This window comes from Brachionichthys hirsutus, unplaced genomic scaffold, assembly GCF_040956055.1.
Source record: "Brachionichthys hirsutus isolate HB-005 unplaced genomic scaffold, CSIRO-AGI_Bhir_v1 contig_1437, whole genome shotgun sequence".
Classification (NCBI taxonomy): Eukaryota; Metazoa; Chordata; class Actinopteri; order Lophiiformes; family Brachionichthyidae; genus Brachionichthys; species Brachionichthys hirsutus.
In genome coordinates, this window is record NW_027180411.1 from 124885 (window position 1) to 148209 (window position 23325).

The following is a 23325-nucleotide window of genomic DNA, read 5'->3' on the forward strand; positions in this document are numbered from 1 at the left end:
AACGCTGGGGTAAAAACAAACTCCCATTTCATTTCCCATGAGTGGAAAAGGCGTCACACTAACTTCCATCACACAAATGTGATTGTCGGTTTGCAATAAAACTTGGAGACCGGATCATTTGATGTCAAACATTTTTTGTCGAGATAATGCCGATAAATCACTCGCATCCATTTTTTCTCCCCCGAGGATGTGAACTTTGCTACTTGTCCCTCTCCACCTCAGGTGCCTCCTGTTAGCCCCTCGGCTTAACTGGCCCACAAAAGTTATCTAAAATAAAACATTCTAACCATCTTTAACTGAAATGATCTTATCACGTGTTCACACACTAAAGAAATAAAGCACAGTATCGTAGGCATTAAATGTGTAGTGTAGGAGTGCTGGTATGAGTAGCCGGACATGCGTGAGGACGTCGGCGTGTCGGGACGCCACTGAAATCCTTCCAATAATACTTAAACCTCATGCAGGTACACACATTCAAGCCATTATGCTTTGATTTGATCATTGCATTGTTTTTTATGTGTATATATATTTTTTGTAATGGAAAAGCTACAGAAATCTTGGCTTATGCGAGATCGTCTTGCACATGTGATAACAATTTGCCTGTTGTATGAACTTCTCATGCGCAATCAATCATCTTATGTTACTTATATACAGTATATATATACATGTAGATTAAATATGTACATTTATAAGCCTCTGTCATGAAACGGTATTCAATAGAGTACAGGCCTTACCTGGGAATTCTGTTATAGTTAGGTCTGCAAATGCTCGTCTCAGATGCTATCAGTGTGTTTATTCATGATTATCTTTCTTTTTTTATGTCCATACAGCATACTTATGTAAGCTCAAAACCAAAGGTTCATACTGATATTTACATTCACGTTTAAAATGCAAAACCAAAATGTTTCTTTGGCTAATGTACTTTCTAGCTGTTTTTGGTCATGCAAATCATTTGTTTAAGTTTTAACTGGAAATAATAGCTGGAGGTAAATCTCAGACAACGTTGCCTAAATACACAAGTTTGTGTTTTGGTTAATTTTCTGGAAATAACTTTCACAACTGTTTAGATTCTCTGAATAGCAAGTATTTTTCTTTGATACATTTGGAAATTAAATGATTTTCATTGTTTAAAAACTACTGCAGATGCCAACAGCTGGATTAAAGTAAACTTTGTCTCATTTGTTTGTTCTCCAAAATCTTTTATTCACTTAAAATCTCAGGTCGTGAATGGCTCACTGATTCCCCCCCAAAAAACAGAAAATAAAACCATTGCTTCCCATGGCGAGTCACATCTCTCCGTCATTGTCCTCCAGTTTGTTACGGAGGCTGTGGGAGAAGAAAATTTGAGACGGTTCAAATGAAAACCGAAAATATTTATGGTTTTCTGTTTTTCCTATAATTGATCCATCAACATTTAGAGGTTTAAAAGTACATTTGCAAAAATAAGTAATATGCATGAAATTCCAAGCTACAAAAATACACCACTCCGGAGCTTTAGGCATGTAGACATAGCAACTTGTCCCAATCTTCACTACACAAATTCCACTCACAAATTCAACATGTAACAATTGGGGGAAAAAAAGGTCTGTGGCATACAGACCTTTTTTTTATATATTATATATATAAATAAATATATTTTTTTAAAAGACAAACCCATATTTAAATCCTTTGAATATATAAAACTAACCATCAGAATTAAACAAACTTGAATTGTAACAATGGAAAAATATAAATGACAGCTGTCCATAAATGTCCGATATTTCACTTCCTGGTATGATGTGTCAAGAAGGTTCCATGAGTTTTCAAGTAATGGTCTGGAAATGTGCAGGAAACAGAACCATAAGAGTCAGATGAATATTCCAATATACTTTTCCTTATTTTGTTGCAGGGGATAAAAAAAAAAAAAAGGCCATTTGAATTCCAGGTTGTTATTATAGCAATCAGCAACTTGAGAACGCTTTTCTCCATGTGACTCTTATGGTTTCATTCCACACCTGCTGAGGTAGGAGTGGACATCAGAGAAGCCATGGTACTGAGCCAGAGGGAACAGAATACCGGTCGGGCAGCGCCCCTCACGCTGGCGGCAGAAGCTGCAATTGCAAATGCCACGACAGGGAGGGCACCTCCACTCCTGAGGAGGTCAACAAATGGTCAAAAATGAATCTGGCCAGAATTCAAGAGAGGCAAAGGAGATAAAGTAAAGGTGGCAACACTTAAGGCAGTAAAGGTACATCATGACGATCAGACACAATGTGTGTTGCTGTGCCCGGAGTTCCCTCAGAGGTCCTTTGATAAATATCGCTACATGATATTCTTTTGACATAGCCTAGAAAGGGTTTTGCAGATTTTCGTTACAATACCGCGCATACGATCACAACACCTCCTGCTGTAACCATTGTTTCCGCTCTCGAGTCTCCAAACTGGTAAAGTTAAAAAGTGCTGAACAAAAGCTGCCATGTTTAGGCCACGCCCCCCCCCCGTGAGTCAGAGCACAGCAAGGGCAGCATTGTTCAAGCAAAACCAGTGAATGTTAATGGCTTAAATGCTTCATTTGTGACTATAGAAATGTGATTTTAACAGACAGACCGGATCAAGCAGCGCCGTCCTGACGTCCTCTCCATATCTGTTCCTCAGACACGGTCCGCAGAACTGACCCTGAATCCCCCGACACTCCTGACTGCGACAGCACGTCTTGGTGTCGACGGTTTTCTGACGGCACTGATGACACGTGGACCCCTGGAAAAACGCAAACAAACATCAGCAGCAGAGAGCGGGCAGGTGGTGGAAGTCTCAAAACATTTCATGCTGAATAACGACGCTCATAGTTCCTTGTTCACGAGCACTTGGATAGGATTCCTAGGCTTTGGAGTGCAGATGTGCAGGTCTGTACTCACTGTGACTCTGTTGTAGACTTTATCAGTCATGTTGTCTGCGACCAGCTCAATCTCCTCCTGTGTGACATCTTCCACAGGACGGACAAGATGAGGTTTGCTCTGATTCGGTCGCGGTGCACCATGGCGCAGAGGCGCTCGGCGTACCTTAACCGAAAAACAAAACCAAGTTTAAGTTTTACACAAACTATCAATTGATTTGTCGGAATGCTATTACAAGTCAAAAAAAAAAAAAGAATTCTGACTCTTACACAGTAAATACGACAAATACAAAATGAAAGAACACTTCCAGATAAAACATCGTCTCCACTTCTAACCGCAATGACTGTTCCCACTCAAGATTTATGAATGGATCAACGCAGAATCCTGAACATGCTGATGCTGATGTGAAATTTGGATTTTGTTGTCTATAATGTACATTAAAACAAATAGAAAGCAAGCATAAACACATTCACAGTATAGGTTTTAATTGCAGTCCAATAATAAATGCTTTCTAAATATTCTTAAATAAAAAGTTGTGCAAAAATGGTGGTTCAAAAATCCAGTCCTCTTGCTCAAAGGTATAGCTGACCTCCAGCAGCTCCTCCTCCAAGCTGAGCTCCAGTTCTTCCTCCTTTGATGGAGTGACACCTCCTCCCATGGAGCGGGTCTGTCTGCGAGACATCCGCTCCGGATTCCTCCTGATCTCTCGTCCAGCTGCACTAGAACGTGGTGGACGCTGCAGCCAGTTTGGACAAAAGTATCTCAGTGTCTCGGTCTATTTAAATCTATCCTTCAGACCCCTGAAGATAAAGGATAGAAAGCATGTTTTCTGAATATGCTTCACCTTTTCCTTATTCCAGAACTTTCACAAAAACATGTGATCTAAATTTCTGTCCACCATCCCTTGTGGTGAAAACAAAACTATTTTCCCTTGAGATATTTTATGATATTAAACTCACAGAACCGCTCTCTTTTGTCCTGGGTTTTGCGGTTTGCTTTTCCAGAAACCCTGCACCTCCTGGCATCTTCTGCAGGTCTGCCATCAACTGAGCCAACTGGAAATGGGGAGGATAAAAATGGGTTTGAAATATGGCAGATTATAAATAGGTGTCCTTACCTCAAACTAATGTTACAATGTCCTGAGTTTTGGTTTTGTAGCCCTGGAGAAATCTATGGCACCAATTTGTGAACAGCCACGTGTATTCATGTATGCAAAGAACATGTATGAGTGTTTATGAGTTTGAATTACCATTGCTTTGTTGGCCTTAATGTTTTGTTCTCTCTTGGCCACGAAAGAACCGGCAACGTCGTCTCCGGGGTCAGATCCACGCTCCTCATGCTCATCTTCAAATGTAACACATCTCATCTTATTTCCACCATTGGTGTCATCTTCCCTCTTCAGATGCCTCTCTTTCATCCTCTGTTCTTCTTCCTCTGCCTCATCATCATCAGTGGACTGTCGGAGAAAGGAAGACTGTCGAAGAACCACCCTGAGTTTGAAGGTGCGGGCACCACAACATGATTTGGGGCTGGTTTTCTGCTCCTTAGAAGAAAGGCCAAGCTGGACTTCATCTTCATGTCCAAAACTTGAGTTCTGGCGGTTTATAGAAGAGACTTCAGGTTTTACAGTTTATTCACCTTTTTTTATGCAACACATTATGAAAATAATAATGTGAATAATAGAAAATAGAAAGAAGGTGTGTCCAATCTATTTAAATTGAGATTAAGTTGAGACCACTAGCCCACAAAAGAAAATCATTCCTGATCTTATAATTTAAACAATCTTGGTCCCTGTTATAATTCTAATACGTAGAAAATCTGGTGCTGGCAATAAGAAGACTTTGATTTAAATAAAATTACTCACATCATCGCAGAGTTCGTTGATTTCATTGTCAGAAAATCCGTAAAATGTTCGCTCATTTTCAGAGTCCTCTGCAAACACATCGGCTAACGCCAAAGCCGGCTCTCCTGTGACGTGGTCCATCTCCAGAACCCTGAAGAGAAATAGAGCCGAGTAAATTTTAACTATCCTGTAAAATAAGTAATAGTTATTAAGCCATCTTTACCGTCGCCGTACGTGAACCGCAACTCGCTATCTTGATCCCAGCAACACAGCAAGTACCTGTCCTAATTATCTGATTGGCCATTAGAAGCGATTGGCTGGAATTAGGGCAACGCCCATTTAAGGAACACCTGAGACGAAAGTTGCTTTTTCTAACTCCGCCCCCCCACGGGGTGACCTGCTTTTTTAAAAACAAGCAGCTTTTCAGGAAAGTCAGGCCAATGGTTTTTAATACGTGCGTGTTGTTTAGTGATTATCGGAAATAACGCACATAAAGGTTAAACACAAATCTAAATGTGGACGTTTATAAAACGATGAAACAGCAGGAAATGCTCTCTGATAAAAGTAGGTTAAATAAATAAAGATTCAAAACAGATGAATGGATTTCATTGCTTACCTGATTCCCTCCAGGAGGTCATTCTAGAACTTATCACAAAGCCTAAATGCAATCGGCCCTCTGCCGAAGGAATTTACAAAGTATAAGGAACTAAAAGTTTACATATAGGAGAGAGGTCATGAAGGGCGGTAAAGGTAGAGGTGGCAAAGGTCAAACAGAGGGCATCTGATGACCTGTATGCAGGTTAGATAGTAAAGAGGGAGAGAAGGATGTCCAGCATGTTAGAGTGATTAAGGATAGAGATATCAAAGTGTTGACAGAGGCCAGCAGTGTGCTAGGAAGATGGAGGAATTAATGAATGAGGAAAATGAGAGAGCGTAGTAGAGGCCATGAAGTAATAAACGGAACAAATCTGTTAAGGCGTGCAGGTCTAGGAAAGAGCCGCTTGGAGTGCAAAAGAACAAATATTCTGCTCGTGCTCTCTTTAGCCTCTCGTGGGCTTCTTTATTCAATCACTTATAGTGAGCACAGCGGAACAGCCGCGTGGCCGCATACATCACCAGGAAGAAACGTAACCTAAAAGGGATGTCATAGGTTACGTTTGTGCTCCTACAAAATAAAAGCCTCTTTTTACACAGAGAATAAGAGCGCTATAAAACAAACGCTTAACACCCCCACTCGCTGTTAGCAAAATCTATCCCCAAGCTTTAAAATTGACATAATTTTGAGGGAGATTTGGATCCAGCTGGGGGGGGGGGGGGGGTGGCAGTGGAGACACTCAAGCACTTGTAGAATATTCAGGAGTATAACAATTTACCAAAAAACAGAAAGTATAAACAGATTCTGTAACAAAAAATAAGACTAGATTAACTTCAAATAAAAGCCAATTGCATTTTGTGTTCAATAAATCAACTAGCAAATAAAATGGGCTGGAGATCAGAGCGTCAAAGAGTCAAATTTAAGATATTCAAAACGATTCTTATCAACACTCAATGGCCCACCTCCGTGACCTCCGACCACCGACCCTGGGTTGGTTGGTAAAAGCAACCATAGTCTGCTGATTGATGAGTTTTGATAGATCAACAGGATATGAGCATTAGTGTGCTGCCAGAAATTCGCTGAAATGTAAAATCAGAGTTAGCAGATAAAATATATATATTTTTAAATATAGTCTTGGTCAAGAAGGATGTTATAATATTTCAAAAATAGTTTCGATTAACTGACGATTTATGCTAGATTCTTTTATATCTAAAACGTCTCTCTCTTTAGTATCTCATCATTTCAATTTAATTAATTTAAAGAATACGTTTCATTATTGTCTCTTTAATAGTTCAGAAATCTTCCTCCTTTTCCGAGCATAATTGACCTTTCATTTATGGACTGAAGAGGAAAACAACAACCCAATTGCTGTACGTTGTTAAGTTGAATCGCTTCTTTCTGAGACTCCAGTGACTTTGTCAGAAACCTCTTCATCATTAGAGTTTAGCTGTGGCACTATAGAACTGAGGCAGCCGAAGGAAACATTCCTATGCAGAGGCTATTTCTCACGTTGGAGATGGTTAAATTGATCAAATGTATTCCCACAGTCCTCAATATGGCAGGTGGTGTGTGCTGCGTATGCAGCCAGCGTGTGTGTGTGACAGTGGGAGTCCTTCTGGGAATCGTGTGAACTCCTCTCACATTCCCAAGACTGATAAAAAGTCATTTGCTGCCTGTCTCAGACTGATCATGATCCTGCCGACATGGCTGCTCGTTTTTCCTCTGGGTGAGTGTATTTAATGAAAAAAAGATTTGCTTTCTCTGAGGCTTGTTTAGATTCATAGATTCTTATTTTGTTTCTGCTCGGACGTCTGGATTATCAATAAGCTCTAATTTAGACCGTCGCTGCTCTCCTGCTTTGAATCATTGCATAATGTAATACTTTCCCTGTGTGGATTTTATTAAATGATCTTTAAACGGCATCTACACAGCATCGGTTTTTCTTTTATCCTCCCAGAATTCCTCTTTATACGTATCTCAAGTCAGTCCTCTGCTCAGAAGAGGACGTGTGCATTCCAAGTAAGTGGCAAAAACAAAATATACAGCACCTTCGGCAACGTGAGTGGGTCGACGCAGCTCTGTGAAAACACCCTCTGCTGTGTGGGCTACTATATCATCACCGATGGCCAGCCAGAGATCGACGTACTTGGTAAATGACCCTAAACTAAGACTTGTTTACTCGTCCGCATGTTCTAAAAGTAGCCTAGTGTTCATCTGACTGATACAAGATGCTGAGAATAATATCTACTATGCAGTATATAATACTTTTATATGAATTTAAAGGGTTACATTGAAACCGACTTGTTATGTTGCAGCTTGCGATTTTGCCGAAAGGTCCTGTCCGCACGTAACCTGCAAGGCACAGACGCGCTTCAAGGGTCATGCCATCAAGTGTGTGTGCAACACAGACCTCTGCAACAGCAACATCACCTTGCCCCCGGGCTCAGAAGTATCGCAGCTGAACTATTCTTCTTCTGGAGGTTTGAAATAGTTAGAATGCCAACTAATAATGAGTAAACATCACTTCCAACAGCACACATACCCTAACCCTGACCCACCTTGCACTGTTCTGGGGGTTGAAAGCAATAAATACACCTGATAGACTCAAATAGGGGCACCAGTCAACTTTAACAGAAAGCACTAACTGATGCTGTGTAACTTCTTTTCAGATGACACCAGGATATCGACGATGACTGTGGCCGGAGCTTTGTTAGTCCTGGTCCTGTGCTTTGTGATCGTTTTTGCCAAAAGCCAAAACCGATTTAATGGCAAAGGTGAGCAGTTTTTAAGTTCTCAATATGTTTGGAAGCAAATATATAAATATTTCTGACTAGAAAATACATGTCATTTTCAATATTATGCGCCATTTCTTTACTCCAAATGACTACCTTAGAAGTAGCCCTATATGTTTCAAACCCTGCTCCTGTCAAAGTGATAAATGGCAGAATATAAAGGGCGTCATTTCTAGATTTGCTATTTTTCTATGAAGGCGCACTCAACCTGCAAAGACTAATCTAATGTGTTTACTACGAGTTAAGTGTTTATACTTGTGGCTGTTGACGAAGCGCACACAGAGGAGCGGCTCATTGCCTTGAGACCTCAAATTTTGATAACAAACTATTCAAAATAAATGTTTCCCACTTTGTTGCTCCTTATACCTTCTCTGGTTGAAGGAATGTGTTCGTCAGTCATGTTCGTACGTTTTCTTTGTTTTTTGTTTTTTTTCCCCAAAGAATGGGTTCTCATTGTGTTTTTACTTGAACTCGGAACCGTTTGTTCTCTTTGCTCAACCGGCCTTGGCCTTATCTTTGTTTTCACGCTCGTTTTTACCTCATCCTTATTTTCTCTTGAATCAACATGTCTTTATTCCTTCAGACTAGACCAAAACTGAAAGTGATTTTATAGTAAAGTCAAGTCCCTTGCAGTAAGTGCATTTTAAGGTGTCCATATTATCTATTATTTCAGAGGAAAGTCAGCTCAACTATTACGTTGCAGCACAGCTGTGCTCCTTCCAGACAGCACAACCCTCTGAGATTGATGTTTCTAGCATTGAACTGCAGCAGGTAGGCCAAACAAAAAGCAGGAATTTATTCTGTATGACATGCTTATGGTAAATCATACAATTCGGTGATCTAATACTGCATGTACTGCTACTTTACCCGAATATACATACTTTTTTCAGCTTGTGGCAAATGGGAACTTTGCAACTGTTTGGAAAGGCAGATACCAGGAAACTGTGGTGGCTGTGAAAGTTTTCCCCGCGTGCAAGAAACACATATTTACAGCAGAGAAGGAAGTGTATGAGCTACCGCTAATGAAGCATACTGGGGTCGTCCACTTCCTGGGCTCTGGGAGAAAGCCAAATGGAGGAAGTTGGTTGATTGTCCTGCAGTTTGCTGAATATGTAAGTGGTAAATGTATTTCATTGCCTCTGTGGATGCCTGAAAGCGCTCATTCATTAGATCTGTTGCGAGCAGGTATCCTCATCACAGCACATTCATTAATTGTCTTATCCTATTATACCAGGGGGGTGCGAGGTAACATTTTAAGTGGAGCAAACCTTGAATTATGCCAGTTAGCATCTCTTACATTGTTTTTGCTAATACCTTTCAACAATTGGCTAAAATGAATTTGTTGCTCAAACTTGGTATACATTGCATTCTTCCTCTTCATATGAGATATTACTTTTGTAGGGGTTGCCAGAGGTGTGAGGCATGAAAAAGGTTGCAAACCCATGCTGTATGTGGGTCACAAGGGGGCCGGAGCCTATCCCAGATGATTTTGGGTGGGAGGCGGGGTACACCATGGACAAGTCATATTGTATGTTGATGGTGGGAGGACGCAGACGTAGATTTTAACTCAGAAGGCAACAGCACTACCCACTGCACTACTGTGCTGCCTTCACATCACATTTTCTCACACTCATATCTTTATTGTATACACAAAGCCAGTGAGGTCACACACTTTGAAGCACTTTTTTTTTTTTTATCATTCATGGGCAGAAATGACAGCCATCTCTTTGATTTCAGGGTTCTCTCCGCTCCTTCCTGTCCAAAAACTCCTCTAACTGGAAATCATCTCTGAAGTTGTGCCAGTCTTTATCGCAGGGACTTTCCTATCTTCACTCTGACCTTCGAAGACACGGTACTGGCCAGACGTGTGTGTGTGCGTGTGCGTGTGCGTGTGCGTGTGCGTGTGCGTGTGCGTGTGCGCGTGCGTGTGCGTGCATGCGGCTATGCATGACTATATTATAGAGGATATTTCTACACTCTCACATGGCTTCACATTGTAATAAAGACAATGTAAATAGCACGTTGACTCAGATCAAGGCTCAGAATGTTCAGGTAGGAAGTCATTAATGTAAAGTAATTTAAAGCTGACAAATTAAAGACCTACTTTTACTACTTTTAAGTTTTAAACAACTTCTTGAAAAACAACAATAACAACAATGTTATGCCAATAAAATACAATTTGGAGTTCAGAGTGCGTAAAAATCTTTGTTCAGCTATATTCAATTGAAAATAGCTAAGTAAGGGGGAAAAAAGATTTTGTTTTGCAAAAAGGAAGAACTCATTACATTTTAAACAGCCTGGTCCTACTTCTATTATCTGCACCAAGGAAATTGCTTTCCCCATGATTGGTAGTTGGTAGGTTTGTATGTTTGTGTTTGTTTGTTTGTTTGTAAGCAGGATTTCCAAAAACTATACTGAATATCCTCATAAATTTATAGAGGCATGGCCATACATACTTTATATTGCGAGAGCAGGAATGTCGACACATTTTCTCCAATCACACAGAAATTAAAAACTCAGCTGTGTCTTTCTTATCTCAAAAAGTCTGCTGCAGTTACTTATCCAAACAATTCTTCTTTTAATCGCAAATGTGTGTCTTTTCTTGCAGATGCACATAAACCTCCTGTTGCCCACAGAGACTTAAGCAGCTCCAACGTACTTGTGAAAGCAGATGGTACCTGCGCACTCTGTGATTTTGGATACTCTACCATCTTGCACTCATTATCAAGGCATCATGGGAAAAACGGCACAAATATGCTGGTGAGACCATCGGGGGGGGGGGGGGGGGGGGGGGGGGGGGGGGGCACAGCTTACTATTGAAAAAAAAAAAAGAACACATGAAAACCGAGAAACGTCAACACAATGGCAACATCCAAAACATAAAAAAAGCAATACATTCACATTTCTATTGGTCTGCAGGGTCCTACTCAGAGGGGCACGCTACGCTACATGTCGCCTGAGATCCTGGAGGGCTCGGTAAATCTAACAAACTCCAGTTATCTAATGCAAGGAGACATCTATGCTTTGGCACTGCTGCTGTGGGAAATCTGGATGCGTTGCATTGATTTATTTGAAGGTAAACTCTGTAGACTCTTTTCACTCTATACACTTGGGGACACTCTGCGTCTTCATATTAGATGAATTCACACGAATGTTTCCATCTACAGGCGGAATCGTTCCACGGCATTTGCTTCCATACGAATCCGAGCTGGGATCCGCTGTAACCAAGGAGAGCCTCACTCTGCATGTGTGCCACAAGGACTGCAGACCCTCCATACCGCCACACTGGGGACTGTCACCACAGGTATTTATTTTACAGGTGCTTCTTACTTGCATGTATTGACTGGGTAACAATGAAAATGTACAAAATGTCTCAATTGTCAAAGTATTGATTGCATTTTCACAACTGTCAGGGATCTGTGCTGCGGGAGGTGCTGACCGAGTGTTGGGACTGTGACCCAGATGCCCGACTGACTGCTCAGTGTGTTGCAGACAGATTGCTCTCTCTCCAGGCCGGCTGTCATAAACATGTCAATCATTTGCACGCTTCTCTTTCTGTCACCTCTGTTTAGCTTTAACGTGTGTTTTCATCGGTGTGCAGCTGCACAGGTAGCCCCTTGACTTGTAAATGGTTCCTTCCCTTCTTACAGCTGGGCATATGAATTGTAATTTGTGTACGTTAAAGAAAATTGTGTTGTGAGATTTGCTGTTTTTTTTTTTTAATACAGTGTTATTAATTCATACTCAGCGGCAGGTTGTTGTTTTTTTACCTGGTTTTGTGCAACTGTGATTATTATGCTTTTGGTTTTGTGTTTGATAATAATAAAAAGTAAAATTTAAAGTCAACGGGCTCAGCTGATTTGATGGCACGGGGGGGGGGGGGGGGGGGGTCTTTCTGTCTTTATAGTTCTCAGGCAACAAAGGAGCAGTCACTTAGTTTTACATTTTGTTTTTTGTTTTGTCTGAGGCAGGCAGAAGGCTCTGATTGGATGATCTAAGAGGGTTGTCAGGGGTGTCGGGGCTCAGTAGCTAAAGATGTTAACAGAAGTCATGTTAATAAGTGCCTTATAAGTCACTAAGATAGCATTAGAATCAGATCTGGATTTTACAGGCAGCCACTGTAAAGAAGCTGAATTGGGAGTTAAATGAGATCTCTGTTTACTCCCTGTTGAAAGTCAGCTGACCATCTAACGAAAGCCTTTTACATGTCCGACGCCTTTAGCAAAAGGTCTTCAATTTGATTTGATGTGTAATTCATTACATAAAATCCATCTTTCCTGGATCAAATCCACATTGATCCATCTCAGTTGCATTTCTCATAATAGTTTAAGCCCATTAGCTGATATGGATTATTTTGTGATATGTGTATGTGTATATATATATACTCCAGCAGGAGCAGGAGCGATGTAACAACATATAAACGCCATAGAGAAAGGCCCCAAGTGAAATCGAACCAGGGGCCTTCTTGCTGTGAGACAGCAGCGCTACTCACTGCGTCATCATGCTGCCCATCTTTGTGCTCTAACACGTAACAATAAGACAAATACGTGTAAAAAAAAAAAAGAGTTACCATCTATTACACATATCTACTTTCTCACATGAAACACTTTGACTGTTACATTTGAGCATTCCAGTGAGCTCACGTGGTCAGCAGCTTTCTTTTTCACTTCTAAGGTGACTGCTGCTGTCAGGGTTTACTGGGACACCTGAATGGAAGAGAGGCACTTGAATTATACAATATTAGGGTTTTTATATTATTATTATTATGCTCTACAAAACTTCGATTTGTAAAAATAGACATTTTGTTGTTTGATTCAAATGAAATGCTTTACAGTTGTGTAAAGCCCCTTGCTTGTACCTAGTTCACATAAGGGAACATTCATGTTCCATGATGGGATGGATTTATCCATGGCTATGATGAAATATGAATCATAACCATAAGGAAAGTTGGTGACCCCCCACTGTAAATTATCACTGACAAAGCTCAGGAGTAAACACCAGTTCAATTATCTCTAGTGCGACAGAAACAGGTTGAACAACATCATCAGACTGATTTACTGCTTATAATGTGTGTGGTCTTGAGCAATGGGAACGGCAGAATGACGCATTGATTACTGCTTTTGTGCAGCTCAATGCGGAAGTGAAACAGAACACCTAGATATTCCACTCCAACTCAGACAAGACACAGACCTCAGGCGAAACTCTAAGGTAGGAATATTTCATTATAAACAGTGACGAATCTGGAATAAAACAATATAAAAGGATATTTCACTGTAAACCTACTTTTGTGATACTTGTAACATAGAGTTAAATTGAGGAAGTGCTGCAATACAGCTGGTGGATAAGGAATATACAGTAGTCACATAAAATAAAGGATGAAGTCCTGTTCTATACTTTCATGCTAGTACAATGAAATGTTAGCAAGTACTAAAACTGTACAGTATTAAAAACAGTGGTGCCTCGTGTAATGGCCTGCCTGATTAACTCCAGCTTGTTGAATTATGATTATGATTATGTTTACAACTATGATTGTGATTATGATTATAATAATGATTATTACTATTTACGGTTGTAACTATGATTATGAACTTCCATGGTATCTCACAAATAACTTTCCCATCTGGCTTGGGAATCTAGTCAAGTATTATTATTTTAATTTTAATTAAATAACAAAAAAATAATAATAATGGAATTGATGAAATTCCATAAACATTGATCAATAATCAACCGTGATATTGAGGAACACACTTTGAAGTTCCATTGCAATGTTAATGACATTTTTTTAATTGATTCAGAATCCAGGATCTCTTCTCGATCATCACCAACATTTAATCATCTGATTCCCAACATTTTCAGAAGATTTCATGATCATCAAGATCTCTCCACTACTTTTTAGTTATGTTGCTAACAGTCAAACAAACAAACAAACCATTGCCGGCGAAAACATAACCTCCTGGGCGGAGGTAATAAATAAAATCAACCATTGCAAGTGCAGATATTCAAGAGTCAGATCTTCTTTTACTGTTTTCTTTTCAATACCAAATGTTATTTTCTGGGAAATAATTCATCATCTTTACTCAAGCTTCATAAAAATGGTGGTCATATCATTTTCTCGACAGCAGTTCTGAAGCAATTAATTAGGATTTTCAATTACTTAAAGTTGAAAGATGTTGGTGATCTGGTGGACGGATATCTTAATTTTATCAAGCAATAATTGAATGTATTATCAAACTCTACAGAAATTTTGAGGGACGGCTGAAGTATTTGAATCTCGAGGTCAGAAAACCGAACCATGTGGTCAAACCAAGGTGGGTATCATACATTACATGCATATATTTATTCTGCCTCTGGGCTGTTTTATGTTATTGATGGACTGAATAATACTAATAGTGTCTATGTGTGCTTTTATGTAAAGCAGGTCCTCCCCCTCCAATTGGTCTGCAAATCCCAGCCTACCCTAACCCTGCATATCCTGCTGCTCCTGCACCAGGAACATTCCCACAACCCGGCCAATATTCCTCTGGTATGAGTCCAGCAGCCATGACACCAAGTGCACATCTTGGGCTGACGCCTTACGGAGCACCAGGACTTCATCCTTATCCTGTGCCTCCTTATGGAGCGCCAGGATCTTATCCTTATCCTGCAGCTTCTTATGTAACTCCAGGACCTCATTATTATCCAGTGGCTCCTGGCAGATCTTCAGGAGCTCATCTTTATCCTGTGACTCCAGTTGTATATCCAGGAGTGAGTCCTGCACGTGTTCACTTCGGTTCATACCCACATACCCACACAAAATGGGGTCACCACAGAGGTCATCAGCACTGTGGGGTGCATCCCACAAGTGGAGCCCTAGTCAGTGGAATGGCTGTAGTAGGAATGGGGTTGGCCGGACATAAGGCCAACAAAAAGATGAAGAAGATGAGGAAGAAAGCAAATAAGGCCTACAAACATGGGCTGCACAAATACTGCAAGGTAAGAGTATGTTAATAATACATCCCATTTGTATGAACACAAAGTACATTTTGGAATTTGAGTAACTACGATATGCACATTATTCCTAACAACAACTATAAATAGCAAATAGAAATGGTGTTAGGGTGTCAGACAGTAGAATTCCATTAGAAACCAGTGGACTTTCACTCACGTGATGAAGGTATTCACTGATCAGTACAAATGTAATTGATAATTTTGCAATTGAAAATTACTCTTAATTGAAACATAATTTTTAATTGTTTAAACTTAGAAACATGACTGCATGAATTCATATTTTTCTTTCTTGCTCCACAGTCCTCCAGCAGCAGCAGCAGTGACTCCGACTAACGCCATGGATACAAGAAACTGTCACAGAAATACTGCTTTTTCAAAAGGGCTTCCTGAATATCTTTTACCTTTAAAATGGTGTCTGTAAAAATGCAATTATCACATCTGTCACCGGATCTTTTTATACTAGAACTTGATGCGTGGGCTGTTACTTTGAACAGCCAGCTTTCCCTTCTTGTGATTCATATTCATATCTGGGGCAGCACAGTGGGGCAGTGGGTAGTGCTGTTGCCTCACAATAACAAGGTCTCCGGTTCGCTGGCTTCCTCCCACCATCAATAACATGCAACTTATGTGAATTGGACACGCTAATTTGACCGTAGATGTGACTGTGAGCGAGAATGTTTGTTTGTCTATGTAATGAGCTGGTGACTCGTCCAGTGTGTACCCCTCATCTCGCCTGTGGCCTGCTCCAGCATAACACCCTACCCCTATTTTGGATAAGTGGCTGAAGAGGATTATATTACAATCATCTAGTTCTCAAGAAGATGAATGAATGAATTTATTAATTTACATACTGTATCTTCTTACTGCAACACCGGGAACTGTTACTGCAGGTATTCTTACACCAGTTGCATCCTGGTAGTACATTCTGTTTTAGTGTTGAGTAGGTAGCAATGACAATAAAAGCTGATCCCTGACACTGCAGGAAATACTCTGTGATACTGACATCTGACTAAATGTAATGGGTGTTATGGACAGATTTGTCTTTCTTCAGTCTTATTTTATCCTACATATCAAACATGTGAACTATTCTAATATGCGATCATTTTTTATTTATTTTTTTCATCAGTTTGCAATCCGCAGATAACTATTTCCATTATTCTTTTGTGTCTGTTACATACTTACAACTGGGTAAATGAACTGTAATCCAGGTACATTATAGTAAATAGCTCTATCAGCAAAATGGGATACATTATTTTTTGTTTTGGAATTATAATTGAAAAAATGGTACTGACAAATGACAACTATGAATTACCCTTACAAAGTAAAAAAAAACCTTTTTCTTGGTTACATTTCTGATTTCTCAGTTTAAAAAAAAACAGTGGAGTTCACACAGCTCATGATAACTGTTACAATATGTATTCTAATAAACCAGCTGTGCAGCAATTGTTTTTTTCACTGAAAATCTTCTTCATGCTACTGTTGGAATAGAACTTGTGTAAATGACACAGTAAGATCATACCTCTCCCCAAAAGATGCACAAAACTACACACCTGGTTTGCTGATCTGACCCATGCGGCAACTTTCCAAAATGTTTCATTGAAAGTAGTTCAGTGCCTGATTAAAGTTCCAAATATGCCCAATCATGGTGAATTTTCATAAAACTAAAGTTTTTTTCTTTAACTTTTTAAGAGTATAAGAAAGGTTCTCTTTCACTTTTCTCATCTAGTACACTTATACACCTGATAGCTTTTGATTGAATTTGGATCAATGGCTGGATATGTGGCAAGGAAGAATTAATACAATTTGGGAATCAAGGAAACATGGGTGCATTCAGGAATCTTTCCACTCTTTTGTCATTACAAAATAAACATTTTCTAAATCATTAACCATTTCCCTTAATTTTGTTGACTGTGTGAATAATGAATACAGGCATGTAAGTCAAGAAATTAAAGACTTGAAACATGCATTAGGGATGAGATCAAAGTGAACAGAAGATACTCTGTAGATTAGAATGTTTATCCTTGGCCTTTATGTTTGCTTGCATTGTTGAGTGCGTCTCAGCGAAAGTTTTGAATGATATATTTGTTGTTTTTCTTCAAATAAAATCCATCACAGCTCCAGAAAACCTGTAAACCTGTTTTGAGTGCCTCGTTCACGTAACTGATGAGTCATGTTCCATGACGTAATGGGCATCTGCTGACAAGTGGCGCAGGGCGAACGTCCCTTTAAGTTTTGTTGTCTTTGTGACGCAGAATTCGGGTAATATTTTCCAGGCCGACCGGTTTTCTGCTGTTAAAGTCCGCTGTTAAAGTCTTTAGGAATGGGCGTGGCAGCCCGACGCTTTCCTTGTCGCTTCTGTGCGGCTCCGATGCGGAAGTGAAACTGGGAACCCGCTGAGTTCAGCTGACCTGGGGGCAAGTCTCTGAGGTAGGGACGCAAACTGCGTCAAGATGAAAGTGGGACAAAATTGTAGATTATTCGGTTTAATGTCATGATGTATGTCCTACACCAGTTGCCGTAGTTCTGTTTGTCGTCATCCTTCTTGTAATGTTGTTCAAGGTGTTGCTACAGCACTTGTAGGCGCGTCGTGTGACGTCATACACATTTCTTGTGCTTCGGTTAAGTTAGCGAGAATCGACACAGAGTTTGCCATTCAGGTGGTCAAGTAAAGGTTAGCTCACCGTGATCCTCGTGACTCGAGCATGAGGCTGCAATATTTATTTATTTTAGACACCCTCTGCTCTTTCATGAAATGTTTATTATCGACACACTACATTCTACAGTGGGGACTGTTCTGGGATCAGATCCTGAGGCGGCGAGGCTCCCATGCATGCAGAATTATCCAGGGAATGATCTCTTTTTTTCTGCTGCTATAACCACGTTCACCCTCTGTCTATTTCCTCACCTGGGTTTCCTTCTGCTTTCTTTTCCTGATTTACGGTGGCCCTGAAGTGCAAAACACAACAACAAATCGTAGCGCACACAATAAAGAAGGAATCGCGCAAACAAGAAAAAAACACACACACAAATAAGAAATCACGCAAACGAGAAAAAACACACACACAAATAATAAATCACGCAAACAAGAATAGAAAACACACAAACAAGAATCGAAATCACGCAAACAAGAATACAAAACACGCAAACAAGAATACAAAACACGCAAACAAGAATACAAAACACGCAAACAAGAATACAAAACACGCAAGCAAGAATCGAAATCACGCAAACAAGAAATGAAATCACGCAAACAAGAATACAAAACACGCAAACAAGAATAGAAATCACGCAAACAAGAAATGAAATCACGCAAACAAGAAATGAAATCACGCAAACAAGAATAGAAATCACGCAAACAAGAAATGAAATCACGCAAACAAGAAAACTCCAAACCGGAAATGCTAAATATCGGACATGCAGAGGTCCGAAAGCTGATTGCTGAGAAAGTTCATTTGTAATTATGGCTGCCACCGAAGACATTATCAGTAATTATTTTGATGCGGGACACACTTATGATGCAATAGTTGACATGCGGTTGGTTCATTGTCCAGAATCCCTTGAAGTCTCTTGCCGCAACCACTGCAATAGTTCGGCCGTTCTTCTTCGGGTAACTTTTTACCACAATGACGGCAAAACATATTTTTGTATCTCACGCTGTTCTCTTACCTACTACTCAATTGCTACTAATTGCTGCTCAATTACGGGAAACCTGGAGCGAAAGTCAGAATGATTGACAGTGCTTCTGTCCAATCAGCAACCAGACCCCTCATGTCCGATATTTAGCATTTCCGGTTTGGACATGTCCGATATTTAGCATTTCCGGTTTGGAGCTTTCTTGTTTGCGTGATTTCATTTCTTGTTTGCGTGATTTCTATTCTTGTTTGCGTGATTTCATTTCTTGTTTGCGTGATTTCTATTCTTGTTTGCGTGATTTCGATTCTTGCTTGCGTGTTTTGTATTCTTGTTTGCGTGATTTCGATTCTTGCTTGCGTGTTTTGTATTCTTGTTTGCGTGATTTCATTTCTTGTTTGCGTGATTTCGATTCTTGTTTGTGTGATTTCATTTCTTGTTTGCGTGATTCCTTATTTGTGTGTGTGTTTTTTTCTTGTTTGCGCGATTCCTTATTTGTGTGTGTGTTTTTTTCTTGTTTGCGCGATTCCTTCTTTATTGTGTGCAATACGATTTGTTGTTGTGATTTGCACTTCAGGGCCACCGTACTGATTGCTGTGCATCACACACACACAATCACACACGTGCAATCTATGCTGCAAGACAATCACGTTGAAACTGATAATGAATTGTTCGTTGTGTAAATAGATGTAAGATGAGATTCACATTTTGGCTTGAAGATATTGACACACCTAACAGCGCATGACAGTTCCTTGTTTTGTCAGTTTCAATCATCAGTTTAAAAGGCTAACATGGACCATAATAAAATAATCTTCCCCCACCCCCCCCCCCCATCACCAGTATTTGTTTCCTGTGTTTACATTTTGCAATGACCCTAGCAATGACGTCATGACAAATACATGCTACTCCTAATTGAGGGGCGCCAGCCAAATTAGTCGATGTTAGTCTTTCAACTTTTGACAAGCAGGTCAGCTGAGATTTCAAACAATTAGAGAAGCAGCCTGAGGTGACCTGCTGTTCTGCTCATAAAGTGAGTGAAGCGTAATAAAATAGAATTCTGTTATTTCCTTGCAAAAATAGGTGTTATACATGTCGGGTTGAAACTAATGTTTTGACAACTGTCATTTGAAGCCGAGTAGGATATTTGAGATTGTTTCTCAGTCTAATTAGAGACATGATAAAAGCTACTGTTTCCCCCCATGAAAACCTTTTTGTTCATTGTGTTTCCCTTCTCATTGTCTCCTCAGGACGCTTGCAGGAGAGCTGAAGTGCTTGACTTTTGAGGTCAAAAATTTTAACCATGTGGCCAAATAACGGTGGGATATATATTTATATATATATATATACACACACACTTATTCTCGCTTCAGCCTGTTTTACATAGGTGCTCTGATTAATAAGGCATTGAAATATTTTCATGTATCTCAGGCGCTCCGCTACCAAACCCTGCCTACCCTCCAGGCTACAACCCTGCATATCCTGCTGCCCCTGCACCAGGACTCTTCCCCCAACCTGGCCAGTACCCAGGTGGCATGAAGCCAACTACCAAGATGCCAAATGTACCTCCAGGGGCCATGCCATATTCAGCCCCAGGATCTCAGCTTTATCCTATGGCTCCGGGTGGATACCCAGGTGTCTCTCCTGCTGTTGGGTACCCAGGTGTCCCTCCTGCTGTTGGATACCCAGGGGTCTCTCCTGCTGTTGGGTACCCAGGGGTCTCTCCTGCTGTTGGGTACCCAGGTGTCAATCCTGCTGTTGGGTACCCAGGTGTCTCGCATGCAGGTGGATACCCTGGTAAATACCCACATTCTCCTAAAGGGGGTCACCACCACAAAGGTCATCATCATGGTGGGCTAAATCCTTTGAAAGGCGCATTAGGTGGAGGAAAGGTACATAAAGGCCATAAAAAGGGGAAGAAGTTGAAGAAAGGACACAAGGGGCACAAACTCGATCACCATGGCCTTGATCACCACAAGCATGGGCAACACAAACATGGCAAGGTGAGCTCAGTTTTAATGACGTCCCATTGAAGAATTCTTTATAATGTCCTTTCCCTCATTCAGGAGAAATATCAACGTCATTGCTGGATAAAAAGGATGCATTTAAACTTGTCTGCACTCCAAAGGCTCAGGCTCAGGCTCAGGCTCAAGTCTCAACTTGATTTCAGTCAGAGCTGCAAACACAGGTCTTCAACAAGTAATATACGGTAGTTACAATCATGACTCAGTGAGTACAATGAGACACAGTGCTGTTATGAACAAACAGGGCTTACCTATTGCTAAAAATGAAAATGAAAATAGCCAGCTTTACCCCCCAAGCGTATGCAAATAGTATAATGATTGGCTCAGCATCACGAAGGCAACCAGATGGCGTTCCATCCATACATCCTTGGTGTCGCAGCCTAAACACTTTGAAAGCAGGTGGCAATGGGGCAAGGCAGCCGACCGACTGGTCTGAATGCCGATGGCCATTGGACAAGAAGCGTTTATTTGTTAATGATACATTCACGCTACATAACTTTCTATTGCCAGTGGAAGCCTCTCTCTAATTTACTGAGAACAAAGGGAACAAAAAAAAAAGAGGTTATATCAATTAGGGCAATTTGTACTAATTAATTATTAGCTCAGCCTGTTGGTGTTGATAAATGCTGCAAGCCTTGATTTTAAGATGTCCACAACAGTTCTGGTGTTGGCTTTGCTCTGCCAGTCCGGATTTCAGCATTTTACACGGATCATGCTACTGTTTTGATTTTTATCCTTCAGACAAACACTTTGACACATAGATGCAATTTAGGTTTCCAGCCAGCATGGTTACTGTAAGAACAACATCTATGCAGTTTTGAGTTTCAGGGTACTGTGCAGTATCTTAGCTATTCCTAGGACTAAGGCCTCAGATGGCTTTCCTGGGATCTGTTGGAGCCACTCTCCCAGTTTGGGGGTTACTGCTCCGAGTGTCCCCACTACCATGGACTGTCTCATGGACTGGCACAGACTCTGCACCTTGGGTCTGAGCTACTTTGGTAGATCCTGGCTTCTATGACTCTTGTACTTAGGGCCTGCACTTGTTTTGCCATGATGAGTGCCTGGATGTTGACTGTCAGCCCAGCATTTTCAAGCCACTGCTGGGATTTTTTTAAATGTCTGCCACTTCTTCGACTTGATGGTGGTAAATGGCATGTAGGGGCTTGTCCCTCCAGATTCCCTGCTCCTCCTCCTCTGTACTCTCATTTGATTTCTGCTGCCTGACACAGTCCCTTAGCAGCTCATCCTTGCTGGCTATTTTCTATCTCCTCCTGAAACCAAAAATCTACCTACCTTCATAATCTGTGATAGATTAGTAGTCACTGGCTTGAAAAAGGCTGATACAATATTTTCCTTCCGTTTCCTATGACTGTATCTATTATGGGAATTATGGGACATAATTCTTAGATTTTTAACCTTTGCACTAAAGATATTCAATATCTGAAAAGGCAGCATAAATTATATTAAGCATTTGTGTGTGTTTAGTACTGTAATTAAAATATGTTATCATATAAATATATATATATATATATATACCGGTAAATGTATTTTTTCCCCCACAGTCCTCCAGCAGCAGCAGCAGCAGTAGCAGTAGCAGCAGCAGCAGTAGCGACTGAAGCCAGCCATTACAGGCTTTCACACAAAATACTGCGATGAAAAAAGTGTATCTGTACTAAAGAAGATAAATACAGAACAGTCACGCCTCTCAATGTTAACAAGATATTTCTAAAAGAAAAAAAGTGGGTCTATTTTTATTGGGAATGCATACATAAACTGTTCAGGGGATTCCATTGTGTGCCATATTTCCTGTATTTTTTTGTTTGTTCATTACTATAAAGACATTGAAATCTTTCGTCGGGGGGAACGTATGTGCAGATAACTTTTACAAATTGTTCTGTATGTTTGAGAAAATCAAACACTGAGGTCAAGTAAAAGAGAATGTAATTATTTTTTTTTTTCATGGGAAATCAGAACTGGAGGTAGAGAATGGTGTATAAATGTGTAGGCTTTACTGTCTGTATCTAGTCCTGTTGGCCTTTTTTCTGCTCAAAATAACTATTTTGTTCACCACTGCACTTGGTTGTCAAGAAAATGCAATGCTCGTGTAAATTGCTTTGTGGCTCTACCAATCGTAATCTTATATAGAAGGTATTTTATTAATCTTGCTCAATAAATGTAAGAACATTAAAAATCATGGGCCCGTCTTCAGTATAAACTGCAGTACATTTTATGCCCAGTAGTGGAAGATAAATATTTCATTAAAGTTTTCAAATATGACCAAATAAGAAACAGTGGTAGATAATCTGTATTTGATAATTACTCTTGAAATAAATGTGAAAACACGTGGGTTTGTTTATTTATCAGCACGGTACACGTCGAATATAAAGCAACAATGTTTGGTAAAAAGTGCATTTCTGAATTATACCTTTTCATTTATCAATATTGTAGCATAGTGTTCGACAAATGTATTTCTAGAGCTTGTATTTATTGTCGTGATCTTCTGGGGCGTCTTCGTGTCAGGGTGTTTCTGGGTTGGGTGAAAGGGTAAAGTTCAGAGGTGATCATTTTGTTGTCTTTGTGTAAA

General features: G+C 40.2%; 3 protein-coding genes and 1 long non-coding RNA gene across 4 annotated transcripts; 3 read left to right on the top strand and 1 right to left on the bottom strand.

Moving 5' to 3' along the window:
• Positions 1–1286: 1286 nt before the first annotated feature.
• LOC137914737 (cell division cycle-associated protein 7-like) lies at positions 1287–4857 on the bottom strand. The gene is made up of 8 exons (XM_068758234.1): positions 4738–4857; positions 4123–4467; positions 3833–3928; positions 3463–3609; positions 2895–3038; positions 2587–2736; positions 1995–2131; positions 1287–1326 (listed from the first exon to the last, which is right to left on the bottom strand). The coding sequence occupies exons 1-8, from the start codon at positions 4855–4857 to the stop codon at positions 1287–1289; spliced, it is 1179 nt and encodes a 392-aa protein (XP_068614335.1).
• Positions 4858–7000: 2143 nt separating this feature from the next.
• Positions 7001–11675, top strand: LOC137914729 (anti-Muellerian hormone type-2 receptor-like). The gene is made up of 11 exons (XM_068758225.1): positions 7001–7037; positions 7269–7460; positions 7627–7791; positions 7981–8085; positions 8777–8874; positions 8994–9215; positions 9841–9955; positions 10712–10863; positions 11023–11179; positions 11271–11407; positions 11517–11675. The coding sequence occupies exons 1-11, from the start codon at positions 7001–7003 to the stop codon at positions 11673–11675; spliced, it is 1539 nt and encodes a 512-aa protein (XP_068614326.1).
• Positions 11676–13275: 1600 nt separating this feature from the next.
• On the top strand, positions 13276–14653 carry LOC137914723 (uncharacterized). Its single transcript, XR_011106423.1, has 3 exons — positions 13276–13311; positions 14343–14411; positions 14519–14653. It is a non-coding gene; the product is annotated as an uncharacterized lncRNA (long non-coding RNA).
• A 2692-nt stretch (positions 14654–17345) lies between these two features.
• LOC137914731 (proline-rich protein 13-like) lies at positions 17346–23085 on the top strand. The gene is made up of 5 exons (XM_068758227.1): positions 17346–17517; positions 19968–20036; positions 20149–20352; positions 20407–20720; positions 22304–23085. Exons 2-5 carry the CDS (start codon positions 20021–20023, stop codon positions 22355–22357), a joined length of 588 nt encoding a protein of 195 aa, XP_068614328.1. The 5' UTR covers positions 17346–17517; positions 19968–20020; the 3' UTR covers positions 22358–23085.
• Positions 23086–23325: the final 240 nt, after the last annotated feature.